Source organism: Miniopterus schreibersii (assembly GCF_964146895.1).
Source record: "Miniopterus schreibersii genome assembly, chromosome: 13".
NCBI classification, from domain to species: Eukaryota; Metazoa; Chordata; class Mammalia; order Chiroptera; family Miniopteridae; genus Miniopterus; species Miniopterus schreibersii.
The window spans coordinates 60,637,160-60,656,331 of record NC_138113.1 but is presented as its reverse complement, the minus strand read 5'-3'; the positions used below and the strand labels follow the sequence as shown (position 1 = coordinate 60,656,331).

Here is a 19,172-nt window from a genome sequence, read left to right as displayed (position 1 = left end):
ACGTGTGGCCTAGGACACTGACAGCAGCCACTCAGGGCTTCTGGAGCTCCTTGAAACCACAGGGATACAGTGTAGTGCTTTTTCTTTTTTAATCCTCACTGGAGGATATGTTTATTGATTTTTTTTTTTTTAATTTCTTTTTAGGGAGAGGAGGGAGAGGGGCGCATTGATGGGTTGCCTCCCTTACATGCCCTCACCAGGGATCAAACTCACAACCTGGGTATGTGCCCTGACTGGGAATTGAACCTGTTGCCTTTCAGTTTATGGGATGAAGCTCCAACCAACTGAGCCACACGGCCAGGGCAACAGTGTAGTTTTTTTAAAAAAATATCTTTATTGATTTCAGAGAGAGGAAAGGAGAGGGAGAGAGAGAGATAGAAACATCAATGATGAGAGAGTCATTGATCGAGCCCACAACCCAGGCATGTGCCCTGACCGGGAATCGAACCCCAATCGCCTGGATCCTACATTGACGTTCAACCGCTGAGCCACGCCCGGCTGGGCCAACAGAGTAGTTCTTAATGGCCACACAGCACTCAACCATATCGCTGTAGCCTAATTTACTCCTCTAGTCCTTTATTAGCTCCTTGTTTCTGATATTTAAAGTATTTTAAAACCTTAAATGAACATCCAAGCACTTAAGTATTCCAGGACACTCACAATCCCCAAAGTCTGTTTATTTGAAATGTTTGATGCCTGCCCTGTACCAGACATGTGTTTGGTGTCAGGGTTTGCAGTTAGTGTGAGGGGCTTCCTTCCGTCTGGCTTTCCAGGGCTGTGGGGAATACAGATGGCAACCTGGAAATGGGCAGGTGCAGGTGGAACAAGAATTAGGACAGCGAGACAACACAGGACCCTTGGAGAGCACATACTAAAGGAATTGCATCAAAGGGATGTATGTTTAGAATGATTGATATATATGTGTGTGTGTACAGATATATAAAAGGATATGTATATATGTAGCTATATATCTATATCCATCATCATCTCTCCAAATGCCTGCCTAAGGGCTGCAGCAACTTACGCTCCTCCCCCGCCCAGCGGCGCGGGCATACTGAGCAGGCTCCATTCCTCCCCTCTGTTGCGCCACGCGGCTGGGCGTTTGCCTTGGATCTGACCCACAGCAGGTCTGTAGATGCTGCACTTTCCTCTGCCCTTTTTGGTGCAGCTTTTCTTGGGTTAAGGAAGAGTGAAGGGTGAGGGTATTTGTGTCTGGGCTGGTGGTATTGATTTAGATACTTAGGCCTCCTCTGGGAGTTACTTGGGCATCTTAACACTGTGTTATTGACTCACTGTATTTAATATTTTATTGTTCTGAGCACTGAGAAAGGATCCCTGCCCAGGGTTTCAAGTCTCAGAGAAAGCAAAGCAGGAACGTAGGGAGGGCCTGGGCGGCACCAGGATGTGGGTAGGGACAGGAAGACTGGCCTGAAGGGTGGTTTGTCTTCATTTTGGCTGCTCGCATGGCACTTTGGGGAGACATAGGAGAGCCTTGAGAACTTTTTTTTTTCTTTTCTGTTTCTTTTTAAGCAAGTGGAAGAGTAGATAGGTAATTTCATGTGTGAGCAATAGTATTATTTAGCAGCAGAGATCAGTGGATGACTGTGGTTGGAAGTAGATAAGAGATAAGTTGCTGTTATGATTATTTTTAAATTTACATGGATCAAAGACTCCCAAGGCCAGACAGACATTCGTGTGTTGAGAGGAGCATGCCCTGTCACTCAGGCCACAGCCCAGATGTCCCCCATCGGGGCGGCCTCCCTGACACCCTGCCAGCTGCTTCCTCTGTGCTCGCACTCAGGCTCTCCAGAACTTATCACAACTATCATTTCCTTTTTTTTCCCTTCCCTACTGATAAAAGACTTCTCAGAGTCATGTTTGCCACTGACCTTCAGTCGAGAGCAGAGGGCTGGTGAGCGGTGATGTGGAGGAGGGCTCTGTAGGCAGAACTCCTTCCCGGATGGGAGGGAGGGTGCGGGAGTCCCAAAGCAGACTCCCGCACGCCAGCGCAGGCGGGCCGGAGCTCTGCAGTGAGCCACCGGGACCAGTGAGCAGTAGAAAGACTTGCAAAACAGGGACCTGGTTTTTTTATTAAGCTGGAATTTTTATATCTCTTTTGGCAAAATGGAAGTTTCATGCTTATGAAAGGTCCCTCTGTATCTCAGGTGGTAGTGTTTTGTCTCGGCCCTTCTTCCTCTGGTAGTAATACGGTTAATGTTTGCAAAGTATGATTTTCATGTCTACTTTATGTCTGAGTTTTAAATTTTAGATCTTTTTCTTTCAAGAAACACATGATGGGTTTTCATTTTTTCCCCAGTCTGATAATCTTTTTCGATTTTTTGGGTTGTTTTTATTTTTTTCTTTAAGCTCCATTGATTGTCACAAAAGCCCAGGAAATGCAACTAAGGAGAACACAAATGTCCAACCCAGATCGAAGAACCCAGAGCGTCAGTGGGGACTGGACTGCTGGGTGTTCCCTAGAGGGCGGGAGGTGTGGTCCCTGTGGGGCATCTGGCTGTGGGGAACACGGGAGGAAGGCGAGGTGCCTGGCAGAGCGCGGTGGTTTTGTTAGCTGCTGTGCGATGAAGGCGTTGAGGAGCTTGGCTTCATTCAGGGTCCGGTTCACCTCCTCCTGGCCTCTCCCCAACCCCTTCCCTCTGAGATCTGTCAGTCTGATCCATGCTTCCATGCCTCTGGTCCTATTTTGTTCGTCAGTTTATTTTGTTCTTTTGATTCCACACATAAGCGAGATCATGTGATGTTTGTCTTTCTCTGCCTGGCTGATTTCGCTTAGTATAATTTTCTCCAGGTCCCTCCACACTGTCCCAAAAGGCATGAGATCCTCTTCTTTACAGCTGCGTAGTATCCATGGTGTGAATGTCCCACAGCTTTTTATCCACTCAGCTACTGATGGGCACCTGGGCTGTTTCCAGATCTTAGCTATTGTAAAGAATGCTGCTTTGAATATAAGGGCACGTAAGTTCTCTCTTATTGGTATTTTGGGTTTCTTAAGATATATTCCTAGAAGTGGGATCACTGGGTCACAAGGCAGCTCCATTTTTAATTTTTTGAGGACCCTCCACACTGTTTTCCACAGTGGCTGCCCCAGTCTGCATTCCCACCAGCAGTGTACTAGGTTCCCCTTCCCCACACCCTCGCCACCACGTGTCATTTGTTGATTTGTTGATGGAGCCATTCTGACAGGTGTGAAGTGATACCTCATTGTGGTTTTAATTTGCATCTCTCTGAGGATTAGCAACATCGAGCATTTTCTCATCTGTCTCTTGGCCATCTCTGTGTCCTCTTTGGAGAAGTGTCTATTCAGGTCCTTTGCCCATTTCTTAACTGGCTTTGAGTTGTATGAGTTCCTTATATATTTTGGCTTTGAGTTGTATGAGTTCCTTATATATTTTGGAGATTAACCCCTTACCTGATGAGTCATTGGTGAATATGTTCTCCCATATGGTAGGTTCCCTTTTCATTTTGTTGATGTCAAAACAGGGATCTTACTTTTAATATTTTTTTGTTGTGGTAAAGTATACATAACATAAAACTTAGCACCTTAACCATTTTAAGTGCGTGGCTCAGTGGCTTTAAGCCCATTCGCACTGTTGTGTAATATCACCACCACCCATCTCCAGGACTCCTTCCGTCTTCCCAACTGACACTCTGCCCATTAAACACCAAATGTCCACTCCTCCCTCCCTGCAGCTCCTGGAACCTCCATTCTCCTTCCTTTCTCTGTGAACTTGACTTCTTTAGGAGCCTCATGTAAGTGGAATCATACAGTGTTTGATTTGTTGATGGAACCATACAGTGTTTGATTTGCTTTTGTGTCTGGCTTATTTCACTAAGCGTAATGTTTCATCCATGTCATAGCCTGTGTCAGAATTTCCTTCCTTTTTAAGGCTGGATCATGTTCCCTTGCATGCTGGCTTTCTTTTTGAAACAGATCTGTAGGGACTGGCGCATAAGTGGACACCAAGGACATGGCGTATGGAACCAGGACAGTCGAATCCAGGAGCCAGTTCCTAGTCAGGGTCAGGAGAGGAGGGGAGAAACCAGGTGGGCATTCAAGGGCCAGGGCTCCTGCGTGTGATGGGGCGGCTTTTGACTGAATGACACCTGAGCTGTGAAGAGCTCTTTGGGGCCCTGGAGGAACAAGGAGATGCTCTTGCCGTGTTTCTGTCGGATGGGCTCAGCCTGTGCTTTGTCCTGTGGTTGAGAAGTTCAGGCCGCACCAGGCTGTGATTTATTTACTGTGTCCTGTTTCTGTTGGTAGGTGATTCTCAGTGCTGCTGCTGTGTTATTAACACACACATTTTATTCTTACCATGGCCCCAAACATGGGTTAGTTGTGGTCTTTGCCTGGTTTTTAGGAAGGAGAAGAACCCAGGCAAGACTCTGGATTATCTGCCTAGATTATTCCAGAAGTTGAGTTGATTATGCAATCATTTGACCTTTTAATGTTGATTAATTGATATATGAGGTGAATTGTCTTTTCTGGTTACTGAAAGAGCACTTGATTGCCAGGCTTAGAAGGCAGCCAGGGTGTGTCCTGCCAGGAACAGGGCCAAGGTTGCAGAAGCTTTATGAAAAACCCAAGGCTTTGTATGGTTGCCTGTGCATAGCACTCGTGTCTTTACAGATAGGAGTTTGGACTCCAGAGCACTGAGTAGTTTTGTGATTCTGTTTATGGCAGCGTAAGTCAGAGTATTCACATTCCTAGCTCTGTCGGTCCCATGATCTTGAGTGAAATCAGGGAGAGAAGGAACACAGAAAAAAAGAAAGAAGCCAGGTGGTAGCGGGTTGCGTGACACCACCGTGATAGGACCTTACAGCAGCAGAGGGAAGAGAGCTTCAGGCAGACAAGGGGAGACCCCCACCTGACCAGGCAGAGGCGTATCTGTATCTTGGGAGGGGGTATGTATGTAGTTTGAAAAAAAGTAGCTAATATTTTAGATATAAAAAATGGGAAAACGTGATTTTGAAATTTCAAGGATCATTAAAGGAAGCTCTGATATTTTTGCTAATCAAAATGTGGCAAATGTTTTAAGAAACTGAGAATCACAAGTTATGCTTTCCAGTTTAAAAAATACTTTCGTGTACACTGCTCATTGATCCTCTCGACAGCGTATTAGCAGGGTTGTTGCCTTTGGAGTGGGACGAAGCAAGGCACAGGCTGCTGAGTGCCTTGCCAGGGGCGCGTTCTGTGTCGGGGCCTCCCTGGTGCCCAGGCGCAGCTTACAGAACGTTCTCTCACAGGTTCTTCTTGATGTGCCGCCGTCTCTTATCTATGCCCTTGACCATGGCTGGAGCTTTAGTTTCTTGTAGCCCACGCCCTTGTTTGCTTTGTCTTTGGAGAGTGAATTTTATTACGGGAGGAAATGTTCCGGCATGGATCAGATTAATGCCTTGGTGAACTTTGTGCCAGGGCAACGAAGGAAGGGCCAGCCAAATCTTTTCCAAGAACAGAACTCACTGTGTGCTTCAAGGGAGTGTTTGAGGCGGGAGGGAGTCAGCCTTTTCTGGGGGCACACTCCGAGGCCACTCACTGCGAGGGCCATGATCATGTTTGGTTACTTGGGGTTTCCTTAGAACAGCACGGGGTGGCATTTCCCACGTGGGATTTGCACTTGAGGGTGGCTGAGTGGTGCCATGCTAATGCTTCTTTTATGCTAGGGAGTTCTTTTACCAGGTTCTTACTGTTTAAATAAAGCAGTTTTGTTTATGCTCAAATAATTAAACGTATCTGAAGGTGCTCTTCCATTAAAGATGTTGCTTGCTTATAGTTTTTTAAAGGCAAATTCTGAGTCTAACTTTAAATAAATTTGGAGGTCAAAAATTATATTTTAATAATATTTATTGATTGATTGGTTTGAGGGAGAGAGGAAGTGAGAGAAACATTGATTTGCTGTTCCGCTGATTCGTACATTCACTGGTTGACTCTTGTATGTGCCCTGAACTGGCATTGAACCCACAACCTTGGTGGCCTCAGGATGATGCTCTAACCAACTGAGCTACTTGGCCAGGGCTCAAGAAACGTATTTAAAAAGCTGCTTTTAAACCAGGAAGATACTTGCAGACCCTTCGGTCTGTGAGTTTTCCTGTTGCAACAGTCCCCTCGCTCTATTGCAGTAGTTCCTTTTCTCCCTCTTGCAATAATTCCTTCCTATAAAGCCTCCCTTACCTAAGACCTGACTTGGTTTTCTTTTATTTTACATACTTCAGAATAAATATGGCCTGTGCAAAATCTTTCAGAAGTTTTTAAGCCGGAATCAGACTTTTCTCTAGTATGTGTCTTACAGTTTGCTTGCCTTCTGCATGGAGCATGGCTTGTTTGACAAAGAAGCCGTTTGGAGGCATCCGACCAGATGTCTAGTTTGATCTCTTTCATTTTAGTAGGTGAGAGGCTGAGGCTTATGGGTTTCAAAATAAGATGACTTTCGTAAATGGCTTTTTATTAAATGATTCCTTAATAACACTCAGAAGAGTGGATGGAGTGTGAGGAGTATTCTGACTTGCTGCTGTGCCCCAGTGTGCCCTTTCCCACAGGTTTGCCGGGCCGGATGTGTCAGCTGGCTTCCTGACATCCCAGAGGGCCTACTTCAAGCTCGCTTTTCTCTCCGGCTTCTTTGACATGAACTGGAACCTTATATAACCACTTTGCCTGGGGCTGGGAGTCATCCTGATTTAAAAAATAAGGAAATTCAGGGAGTGTGAAACCCTCTGTCTCTCTTCTTGCTCTGTCTTCACTTCTGATTTTATAGAATATTCCTTCTCGGTGGAGGTCAGTGACCCAAGCTTATGCCTTTTTTGTTGTTGTTAAGAGTTTTAAATCCTTTTATGAATATTTTCAAACATACCCCAAAGTAGTGAGAACAGTATAATGAAACCCTCCAGGCCCATTAGGCAGGTGCATCAGACCATGAGGCAGGTGCATCAGGACCTTACACAGGTGCATCAGGACCATGAGGCAGGTGCATCAGGACCTTACACAGGTGCATCAGGACCATGAGGCAGGTGCATCAAGGTAATCACGCAAGTGCTTCAGGACCATGAGGCAGGTGCATCAGGACCTTACACAGGTGCATCAGGACCATGAGGCAGGTGCATCAAGGTCATCACGCAAGTGGTTCAGGACCATGAGGCAGGTGCATCAGGATGGTCAGGCAGGCGCATCAGGGCCATCACGCAGTACATTAGAATCCAGGTTTTACCAGCCTTACTTTATCTCATTCTCTGAGCCTTTTCCCTCCTGATGTATTTTAAAGCAAATCCTAGAAATTACATTTCACCCGTCCATGTTCTAGTGAGCCCCTCAGGATATGTGTCCCTCTTACGTCACTTCCCCAGCCTTGTTACGTAGAGCTGACTAGCACTCTGTGGATCGCTGCATAGTAAGCCTCCTGCCTGCTTCCAGAACCCTTCCTAGGTTTGGCGCGCTCATCCCTCTTCAACAAGAGCTGCGCCCCCATCTGGTTGTCTCTTCTAGTCAAGAAAGCCTCCCCTGCCTCCCACCCTGCTTCGTTCCCGAGGCACTGGCTCGGTGCGGGATGGGGCCAGTGCTGATGCGGCCTGTTCACCGGCTCCACTCGCGTCCTGAAGGCAACGCCTAGCTCACTCCACAGTCCTCACGTCCCCTGGAAACCAGGTCTTCACAAAGGCTCAGCTCTTAAAACGAGGAATACTTAACAGATGGTTTCCATCCTTCGTGCCGTCCTCTCCGGAGGCGCCTGTCCCTGGAGCCGTACCCTTAGCGATGCTCGGACAGCTAATGAGTTCGGGGGCCGGCTTCCGCTGCGTTCCTCCCATCCCCTTCGTCTGGTGTCTCACCCGTCCTGGCCATCACCTGAATTCATTTCTTCCCTCTAGGTCACAAAATGGTGATTTTCTGATTTGACCAGTCCTTTCACAGGGGTAAGCTTGAGCTCATCAACAGCGCTGCTTGGTCACCCTGAGACGTGGTACGTCCAGAAGAGCAGGAAGGGAGTCCTCGCTGTTGTCCTTTAAAGCTGGTTGTTAGTGTAAGGAGCTGGTGCCCTGCAGTGTCCAGTGCTGACACGTGAGTTAGGGTTTAGGTCTTAGCTTTCCTTTTCCTTCTTCCCTCTCCCTTTTCAGTATCATTTTAAAGACACTGTTCCCTGCTCTCAACATTTTATTACGAAGATTTTCAAACACATAGAAAAGTTGAAAGTATTGTAGAATGAGCACTGTAGCCCATGAGTTTTTATATTTTCAGTGTGCTTTTGTTAGTTATGGTCCCTTTTGGTATTTGGATTGTACCACCTTCTGCCCACCCGACTCCTTCCTGTGCCTCTGTGACTTAGTCTCACCGACTCACCTGCGAGGCTTCCTTGCTCTCTGGCCAGCAAGGTGCTACGCGCCCGTCTGGTGCATTTCCTGCCTCCTGTCGGGAACTGTCTTTTCTTCCGAAGTCGCCTGGTTCCTTGTAGTGGGGAACGGTAAGTGAGTAGGAACTAAGAAGTGTATGTTATGAAAAAGAGTGGCAAATCATGAGTTCATACTTACCTTCCTGATTCTGCTGTAAAACTACAGTTATAACAACTTTGATTTTATATTTGTTTTCTTACTCATTGAAAATCTTGGTTTCTAACAATATTTACATAATTATAATCTATCTGTCATACATACATCCATCCCCCAAAACATATTATTTTTAAATAATAGCAATATTGCTATTAACAGGAAGAGAGTACTGAATGAAATTTAAGTTTCTGCAGCCCTATTTGGTATTAGAATATATTTAACTATGGACGTACAGCCAAAATACTATTTAAAATTGTTATTTTCTCTGTAATTACAAACACACCTTGTTTTACTGTGCGTTGCTTTATTGCACTTTGCAGATACTGCGTTTTTATTACAAATCGAGGGTTTGTGGCAGCCCCGCACCAAGCAAGGCTATTAGCACCATTTTCCCAATAGCATTTGCTGAACTTGGTGTCTCTGTGCCACATTTTTGTAAATTGTGCACTATTTCAAACTTTCCCATTTTGATTATATTGTTATGGTGCCTGTGGTCAGTGTTCCTTGATGTTACTTTGTAATTGTTTTGGGCACCAGGAGCTGTACTCATAAGACAGTGCGCTTCATCAGGAAATCTGTGTGCTCCGAGAGCTCCACAAGGGCCAGGGCCCGTCGCTCGGCCGCTCCTCAGGCCTCACTGTCCCTGAGACTCAGCGGTGTTGAAATTAGGCCAGTTGATAAACCTGCAGTGGCGTCTAAGTGTTCAAGAGTCGCACGCCTCCTCCTGGAGGAGACCCTGTGAGGACGCTGAAATGACAACGGAGGATTTAAAAGATCCCGTAAACTGAGTTGAGAAAGCAGCTGCGGGTCTGAGAGCACTGACTCCAACTGTGAGAGAAGCTCTACTGTGGATAAAATGCTATCAAGCAGCGTCACGTGTGACAGGGAAATAGTTCGCGAAGAGTCAGTTGTGTTGCAAACCTGACTTGTCTTCTTTTAGACAATTGCCACAGCCGCCCCCCTCCCCCTTCAGCCACCACCACCCAATCCCCAGTCACAGCCATCAGCGTCGAGGCAGCACCCTCCACCCCCCAAAAGATTGATGCCCTAGAGTTTCAGATGATGGTTTGCAATTTTTAGCAATAAAGTAGTTTTTAAATCAAGATACTGTACATTTTTTTTAGACATAAAGTAAACCCTTCATTTTGCGGACCTTTGACTTAAGGGACTTCGGATTTAACAGACAGAATTTCTGGTCCATATGTCATATGTGAAAGTTAACACATTGTTAATTTTAAAATGCTTTTAACCAAGATTTGCTTATAATTAAGTTAACAGGTTATTTTTTTGTTATTAATTTGCTGTTATTTTTAACAAATTTTAGCGAATAGGCCATATGTTGTAAAAACACTGCAGTAATTTCACTGACATAAGTAAATATTACCTATCTACAACTATAGTCTACGTATTTAAATCCAAGAGTCACTGCTCGTAAACAGTGTTCAGCAAATGGTCAGCACTTGATCACACCGCATCGCTTGCGGTAACTGGTTCTGTTGTCCTGTGGGTGACTTTCTGCAGCAGTTTTAATGCCACCGGCCGGTGTTCCGCATGCACTGAGCCACACTCCAGCCACTAAGCCACGGCCCAGCCGTGTGCATCTATTTACTCGTGGTGACTGGTGAGTGCACTCATTTATTAGACCTATTCAGTAAAAATTTAAAATTACAGTAATACATATAGAAAACTTTTCTGTGAAATTAATTTTTTTCTTTTGGTCCTTTTAAAAGCTGTTGTTCTGTCTTCTTGCTTGCATTGTTTCTGATAAGTTTACTGTTATTCTTTGTTCCTCAGTAAATATTTTGTCTTTTTCTTCTTTCTGACTGGTTTTTACCAATTTGATTATGATGTGTTATGCTTTCTCTGCTTGGGGTTTGAGTTTCTTGGATCTGTGTGTTTATAGTGTTCATCAAACTGGAAAAAAATTTCCGTTCTTATTTCTTTAAACGTGTATATATTTTTCTGTTCTCTGACCCTCCCCTGCTTTTTCCTGGGGCTCGCCCACGCTCTCGGGCTGTTTGTTGCTCCACAGCTCACCGAATCCCTGCTCATTCCCTTGTTGGATCGTTTTCCTCTTTCTCACTTTAGGTGGTTTTATCACTATGTCTTCAAGTTCTGCACTCTTTTTCCCCTGCAATGTCTAATTTACTTTTAATCCCATCCAGTATATTTCTTATTTCAGACTGTTTTTTACCCGAGAGTTTGATTTGGATCTTTTAGTATATCTTTCATTTAGCCTCTCACCATCCTCATGCTGGTCTGCTTTTTGAACATGTGGAGTATGTTTATAATAGCTGTTTGATGTCATTGTCTAATGATTTTTTATCTGTGTTTTTTCTGTTTCTGTTTCTATTGATTGGGTTATTTTTGGTTATAGGTCAAATTTTTTGCGTCTTTGCTACTTTCCCTGCTTCTGTTTCTGAGAAGTGTTGCTAATGGTGCCAGTACAAGGACATTTAAGTGACTGTTTCAATTACAAGTTAAAAATCTATTTCACTTTCAGTATTAAGGAGGTTGATTTTATCTGTTTTTCACTTATTGTAAATAGTCGCAGGGACTCATTTTAATTTGAAGGCAAAAAAGGCAAGGACATTATATAAAAGAAAGGTTTAGAACTTATCTTCTTAAACCATACAGTGAGAAATGCACACAGGTAAAAATCCTGTAGGTCATGAGGGTGTGATACTGATACTGACTCTTCCCCCGTTCCTGTGAAGATGCTGCCCCAGACTACAGATTATTTACTTCAGGATATGAGGTTTCTGAACACCGAGGGCTTTGGTCTAACCCTGACCCCGTCATTTGTGATTTTGCCTCTCAGTGACTCTGTGCATGATGCGTGTCGAGTGGAATTTAGGAATAACGCTGCCTGGACGGTTAGCTACACTTTTAATTCGCCCTTTCGCACGTATGTGGCTTTTAGACAGTGGACTGTTCAGTGTTTGGTCAGTAGAGAAATATTTTACTGTTACAAAGGAACAGATCTGAGCTGTGCTCATGCAGTGCCCATTTTATTGTAAATTAGGATCTCAGTGGCTGGAGAAGGTACTTAAGTCAATTGCATATTTATTATGCAGAGACAGACAGTTGCTTTTTTTTTTAATATATATCTTTATTGATTTCAGAGGGAGGAAAGGAGAGGGAGAGAGAGATAGAAACATCAATGATGAGAGAGTCATTGATCGAGCCCACAACCCGGGCATGTGCCCTGACCGGGAATCGAACCCCGATCGCCTGGATCCTAGATCGACGCTCAACCGCTGAGCCACGCCCAGCCGGGCGACAGTTGCTTTTTGAAAGTGAAGCTTGGTCAAATTATTTGTGGCTGTGTTTGTGCAGAAGCTGTAGGTGTAGTCCATAAGGTGCTTGTTTTATTTCCTGAAAATACCTCTGGGGAAAGCCGAAGAGGATAAATATTGTGTGTGTTTCTAAGTGACTCAGCTGTTGGGAGCCCCCCTTCTGTCTCCACAGTGTGTTACAGATAGAACCAGAAAAACCAGACCTTCAAGCTGACTTTCTTGGCTTGAGTTATCTCACCTAGAAAATGGAGATCACAGTACCTGCCCTGTGCTGTTTTCATAAACAGCATAAGCATACGGCATGCCTGGCTCATGGTAGACATTCAGAAAATGTTTTGTATCTGCCACCTCTGGCTGTCTTTCCTAGAACTTAGTTTTATGTCATTTATTGATAAATTATCAGCGTTGTTTGTTTTGTGGTCTTAATTGAGGTTTCTCATACTGTATTTTAGCTTTGCCTGGGGATTTATAAATCTGATTTTTGACTTTGTGCATGGGTAATGTTTAAGATCCACTGAACTTTAATTTTCTTAGAAAATAGAAAAGTCTTTTTCTGCAAAATTAGGAGTCTTAATAAAACAAAATGTAATTTTCCTATTTGGACTTCTGTTATAATCTACAGTATTCCTATAAATTTTGGTTTTAGAGAGCTGTGCTAAGCTGCTACGGCTTCTAAACAAAATAACACAGACGGGTGGCTTAAACAACACATTGATTTTCTCACTGTCGAGAGGCTAGAAGTCCAAGACCATGTTGCGGGCAGGATGGGTTTCTCCTGAGGCCTCGGTCCTTGGCTTGTGCAGTCAGCTTCTTGCTGTACCCTCCGCCGGCCGCTTGCACATCCACCTCTTAACGAGGACACTGATCCTGCCGGATCAGGCTTCAGCCTGATGACACTAATAAGCCTTAGCTAACCACCGTACAGGCCCTATCTTCAGATACGAACACGTTGGATATTAGGGCTTCCTCCTATGAATTTGGGTGGGCAGGTTCAGGCCCACAGCACAGGCGTGGGAATACTGCTATGGTGTTGAGTTAATTTGTCGCCTTTTGCCATTCTGCCCCGTTAGTGGATGACACATCCTCACTCCCTTATCCTGTCTCTTACATTTCCGCCACTCTGTCCATGCCTTTCTTTTGACCATGACCCACAGACAGACTAATGTATTTGTGTGTTGTGCATACTCTAACAGGCATTTCACAGGCCAGTAGTTGCCCTGGTAAAGTGGTATGCATTTTATTTTCTATTCTGTTTCATTTTTTTAAAAGCTGCTTTCTGATGGGCTGCTTCATGTAATTTGAGAAACAGCTACAGTGTAGGCTCAGAGCTTTGATGTGTTATGTGCGGGGGAAGGCTTTCTAGTCCTTGGAGGTCAGAGACGTGCAGTCAGCTTGCATTGATTTATGGTATTTTTGAAGCCCATCATAAGACTTCCCTGCAGAGGAAATTGTAGTTTGGAAAATTTCCCTGCCACTTGGCAACTTTTGTAGGAAATACAAGACAGTAGGGTGGAAAAGTTTCCTTACACCAGTTGTCTTTGCTGGGAGAGGCGTACAAGCATGCCTTCTATTCAGCATTCAGGCGCAGGCAGCAGGGTGGGCTGCAGTGTGGCCGCACTGGCTCGGCGATGGGCTTTGTGAGTAGTTTCTCTCTTGAGGTTTGGGCTTCGTTTTGTTTTAGAGTTGTCTTTCCCTATCGCAAGCTCTCCCCCAGTAGGTAGAGAATTTTTAAAAAGGATATGTTTTTATTGACTTTTAGAGAGAGGAAGGGGGAGATAGAGAGAAAAACATCGATGTGAGAGAGAAACATCCATCGGCTGCCTCGCACACGCTACTGGCTGGGGATTGAACTGGCAGCCTGGGTACGCGCCCTGAGCGGGAATTGAACCCGCAGCCTTTTTGGTGTACAGGACGATGCTCCAGCCAACTTGTTATGGGAAAAATGAGTGGATGGTCTTTCTCTGTTGCTAATGGGAGTGGGGTTCTTGGGGAGCCTCTGGAATAAGCATTTCCAGAGGCCCCTGTGGGAGGATGAGTGATTTTATTTGTGTGGAATTACATCCTTGCGTTTCTAAAGTGCCGTTTCCCTTAATCCAGTCCTGGAAGAGGTGCAGCTGGGGCTTCAGTGGAGCTAAAAGCAAAGCCAGTGTCCAGAGTTTCCATTCCATGGTGGAGCTGGGTCCGGTTTAGCATTAAGCTAGTTGCAGTCCATGAGTCCATTGTATGGGGTCCACATGGCGGGAGCCATGTGGGTGAGTGCAGGGGAGCCAAGTGAGCACGGCCCCTGCAATGAGAGTCTCAAGGGTCCCCAAGAGCTCAAGAGAGAGAACTCCTTTGTTTAGGGGATTATATATCTCAAATCTTCCCAAGCCTATTTGGTTCAGTGGTTAGAGTGTTGGCCCACAGACTGAAGGGTCCTGGGTTCGATTCTGGTCAAGGGCACATACCTCGGTTGCAGGCTCGATCCCAGGCCCCAACGAGGGAGTGTGCGGGAGGCAACCAATCGATGTCTCTCTCTCTCCCTCCCACTCTCTCTGAAAAGCAATGGAAAATATATCCTCGGGTGAGGGTTAAAAATAAATTTTTTTAAAGAAAAAAGAATAATAGTTTAATTTTTTGATGACTGCCTTAAGTCATAATTCACATATTATACGGCGTTGGGCCTTGATTATGATTTATTCACGGGCTCTGTGGTTATCAGTCGAGGAAGACATGTACGTTACTGTTGAGAGCTGTGCTGCCTCAGAGCTTAGTAGCAGGATGAATGAAAACCTGCTCCAGGTCGTCCAGGAGAGTGGGATCGCGGGAGGGAGCTTGCTCTACCTGCGAGCCCAGAGGAGCTTTTTTTAGTCAGATCCTAGGAAGTACTGGACTTAAGGTTTATGTAAATGTTTCTTAGTGATTGAAATACAGCTTATTGTGGGAGGACTACAGGATACGGCAAAGCTGTGGAGGCGAATGCCCGGGCTTGCCGCTCACGTGGTATGTGTGCCCTTGGAGAAATGTTGCCCCTCCACTTCACAACAGAGGCCGCAGGGCGAGTTCTCACCCCTCTCTTGCTTCCCTATTTCTTGAGATCTTTTTCTGTTGCTTTAAAGTAGTAAGTACATGAAAACATACAGCAAATCATTGAAGTCCCATAGAGAGACACTCCTCTTTCCATTTATTCCCTGCTTTAAAACAGACTTTCCTGACCAGCCGGTTTTATTGTGATAGATAATAAAGGATCAGGATCCAGAGAGAGAACTAGTAAGTGCCAGAGAGGAGCAGAGACCTGGGCACCCCCAGGAACCTGGCAGGTTTGTTGGCTTCGGTGAAGACCCAGAGACTCTCAGACTATGTGATGTGCTTTGCCTGCTGCAAAGACACCGTTGCTGACCCAGCAGGTTTAGGTTTTGTTCTTGTTCTTTGTGATTGACACCTACACAGTTGCCATCTGAGGACACTGAACAAGCAGAGATTTAAGCAAAGACAGGTAAACCAGACGTGCGCGGAAGCCGTGTCAGCACCGGGCACAAGGAGCCGGCGGTCGTGCGGCTCCTGAGTCCAGGTAGACGACATTAGGGAGCTTCAAGAGCTTCATGCAGCGGAGGCGGGAATTGTTTGGTTTGATTTTTGTTTCAAAATGTTCTTTCCCTTTGTAAGAGGAATGGGGAGTCTGAAGGGCCAGGGGTTTCCAAACACCACAGGGGCCTCCTAGATGGGAGGGCAGCAGAGAGCGAGAGGCTTATAACCTCGCCCTCGGAGCTGGTGGGCGGCGGGACCGCGGGTTCTGACCAGACCTGGGCTCAGCCACCTCGGTACTTGGGTTCTGTCTAGGAAAGAAGTCAGAGCCAGGGCTCAGACTATAAGAAGACATTTATTTGTAAAATTACAGAGGTAGAAGTAATTTAAAGAAGAAACAGGTTATAGAGGAAACAAGTTATAGAGGCAAAGGAAGGACCCTCGGAGCTTAGAAGTGAGGAAGGCGATGGTGAAGTGCCTGGGTGGGGGGCCAGGGAAAGGTGTGGCCTGCTCCCGGGGGGAAGAGCACTAGGTCCTGTATCCTAAGGGTTTAAGGGTGGAGATGAGGGGAGGTCCCAGGGAATGATCTCAATAGAATATTCAGCAGCTTTCCAGGTGTGTCCTTTCAGGGTCCTGGACTCCACTGATTAATTGGTCAGCACCAGGGCAGGGGGTCATTATCCAGTGCAGCTGGTCCTGAGGTCAGCCACGGTGTCACTTGTCTGGTTTCGCTGCTTTTCTGGGCCTGGAGCTGAAATACAAGTGAGGCCTCTAGGGAGGAAAGGTCAGGGGGTCTAAACCGCATGACCAGCCGTATGCTAGGGGAGGAAAGGTCACCCTGGGGGTGAGGTCCCACCCTACAACTGTCCTTTGCTAGCCCTTGGGGCTTTCCACTCTGGTGACCTTCTGTACCTGCCTCATCTTCCTTGCTCTGCTCACATCTAACTGCCCACCAAGAAGCTGGCTCTCCCAGACCTCAAGTGGGCTGTTCCCTGGGTTCATTGATCTTTAAACAGCAAAACAAGGGAGGTGGATTGATGGATAGTTGAGTAGAGTCACCAGTTGTTAGGGGCTGAATTATGACCCTCAAAAAATTCAAACGTTGAAGCCCTACCCCCACGTGATGGTATTTGGAGCTGAGAACTTTGGAAGGCATTAGGTTTAGATGAAGTCGTAGGAGGAGAGCCAGAGAGCCTTCTTTCTCTCTGCCACGTGAGGACACAGTGAGAAAGCAGCTGTCTACAAGCCAGGGAGGGGCCTCACCAGGAACCAGGTCTGCCAGTACCTCAGCTTCAGAGTCCTCGCCTTCAGAACTGTGAGAAACAGCCTGTTGTTTAGGACACTCAGCCTGTGGTGTCTTGTTATAGCAGCCCCAGCTAAGACACTGACCAGGTGTTCCAGGGACAGGCCTGGGAGTCCTGAACCTGAGAACGACGGCTGCCCCGACGGCCAAGAAGTCTGCCTTTAGTGATGACCTGAGGACATGGCTTTGGCAAGGCCATGCCTAGGTCTTGGGAGAGTGCAAGGAAACAAACACCACTGTTTTAAACTCTCCCATTTCCTTATGAAGTATCCTCAGATTCTGTTGTTTCCTCCTTCCTGAACTGCCCATTTGCAACAGTCCTAACACAGATATCCCTCCTGCCCCCGGACCCAAGTCCACAAGTGCAGAGTGAGTTTTGTGGCCTTTTTATGAGTGGGGTATTGATAAGATCTGCACATGCGTTTATACTCTGGAGAGAAGAAAGTTGCCAACCGCACCTCGGTGTTAGATGAGTGTCTGGCTGTGGTGTTGGTGGTGGGTGGCCCATGGCGCCGGGCCTCTCGCACTGGTGAGATGCTTGTGGGCTGTGGTGTGTCTGGTAGCCCATCACTCCTTTGAAGTTAGAGCATCTCCTGCTTCCAGTTGTAGAACTCTGGCTCCGTTCGTTGGTCTGTTTCTGTACTAGATATATTTGATGCACACGAGCCTTTTCCGGTCCAGGACCATGCTGCTGCAAGTCCGTGGACTTTGCTGAGCATGTGCTACATGCCGGGCTTCACCGGTTGCTGGCACAGCCCTGGTGCCCAGGTGCCCACGGTCCAGTGGAGAGGATGAGGCGGGTCCTTGAGAGGGAGCACAGACAACTCAAACCACTCAGTGTTGTGTAATGCTTCAAAAATAGGGTGATCTTGTTGCTGCCTTTGAAAGAAATTAACTTACTATATATACTTTAATGGTTTGTTTTTTTTTAAAAATATATCTTTATTGATTTCAGAGAGAGGAAAGGAGAGGGAGAGAGAGAGAGAGAAACATCAATGATGAGAGAGTCATTCATCGAGCCCGCAACCCAGGCATGTGCCCTGACCGGGAATCAAACCCCGATCGCCTGGATTCTAGGTCGACCCTCAGCAGCTGAGCCACGCCCGGCCGGGCAATGTTTTTGGTTTAACATGTACTGTGAAGCCTCTTTTTATACATGTTTTTAAGGGATATTGTAAGAGGTAAGGAGTACGAATGTATAAACCTGGAAGTTGTGTTCAACCAGGCCTGTTGCAAGGGGCAGTGCCCCTGGGCAGCCAGCAGAGCCTGCTCGAGAGGCTCTTCCCTGTGACCTGGGCTGAGGCTCCTCCTGAGGCCCCTCATTCTTAATGGGGAAAGAAACTGTGAGCCACTGAGAGCCGTGTGCTGCTTGGGGCTTGTGTCACTTGGAATAGCAGCATAATTACAAGTATTTTTGTCATTTGTGTGGAGGCTGTGGGAATTCCCCGTGTCGGGGAGGCAGGATGTCCACAGAGCAGAGCTGGGTAACCCGACGGCAGCCCTGGGACAGGGGTCACAAATCCCGTGTGGAGGTGGGGAGGGCGGGCTCCAGAGGGCCACTTCCTTGTCAGCTGGCAAACTGCAGTCCAGGATGTGGGAAACCAGGATGTCATAAGGCCGTAAACACAGGATTCATGACATTTGGAGAATGAACCCATGTTCTGGGGTTTACTTTTGTCGTTTAATCCCGGTCTCTTTTTTTGCTACCACCCAGGTGCGACGCTGGAGGAGATAAGCCAGCACTGGGACTGGTTGGAGCAGAACCTCCTCCACACCTTGTCTGTCTTTGACAACAAAGAGGACATCGCCAGTTTTGTCAAAGGGAAGGTAAAGGTAGGTGTGTCGATTGCAGTGTTTCTCCCCATTGTCTCATCTTTCTTTTAACTTCCCTATGACATTTTGAACACATGCATTTTCAATTCTATTCGAAGAGTTTTCTCCCCTGTAATTGAACTTCTTGGCTTAATACACAGAACCAAATGAGTTCCACTTGTTACCTGTACAGCTGAAATGTAAAAAAGACCTTATTCTCAGGCTGAGTTTTTTATCCTATATAGAAGTGAAGGTCATTTTTTGTCTTAGGGAAAAAAATATTAAGCTTTTTTTGCAGAATGTTATTTGACTTTTTTGTAAAGAAAACATGTCTTTATTAATTTCAGAGAGAGGAAGGGAGGAGAGAGAGAGAAACCTCAGTGATGAGAGTCACTGATCGGCTGCCTCCTGCACGCCCCCTGCTGGGGATCGAACATGTGCCCTGGCCAGGAATTGAGCCGGAATCTCCTGGATCCTAGGTCGATGCTCAGCTGCTGAGTCATGCCGGCTGGGCTTATTTGACTTTTTAAATTAGTTATTCCCAACTTCTTGGCAGTTGTGACATCTTGTGACTCTTTGTTTCATTGGACCTAGCACTGTCTTCCTCCTGAAAGTGAGTATTTTCTCTTAAAATATGTTAATTGAATGGAACTAAAGCTAGTTAAGTTTTGAGCTGGCAAGAGGAGACTGTTTTGGGAAGTATC

At 46.1% G+C, this 19,172-nt stretch overlaps 1 protein-coding gene across 1 annotated transcript in view; it reads left to right on the top strand.

The window, feature by feature from the left end:
• Positions 1-19,172, top strand: part of TBC1D8 (TBC1 domain family member 8) — a 108,897-nt gene that overhangs the window by 44,702 nt on the left and 45,023 nt on the right. Inside the window, exon 3 of the mRNA XM_081155825.1 lies at positions 18,371-18,489. Within this exon, the coding sequence (XP_081011951.1) occupies positions 18,371-18,489 (119 nt within the window). The remainder of the gene's footprint in view (positions 1-18,370; positions 18,490-19,172) is intronic.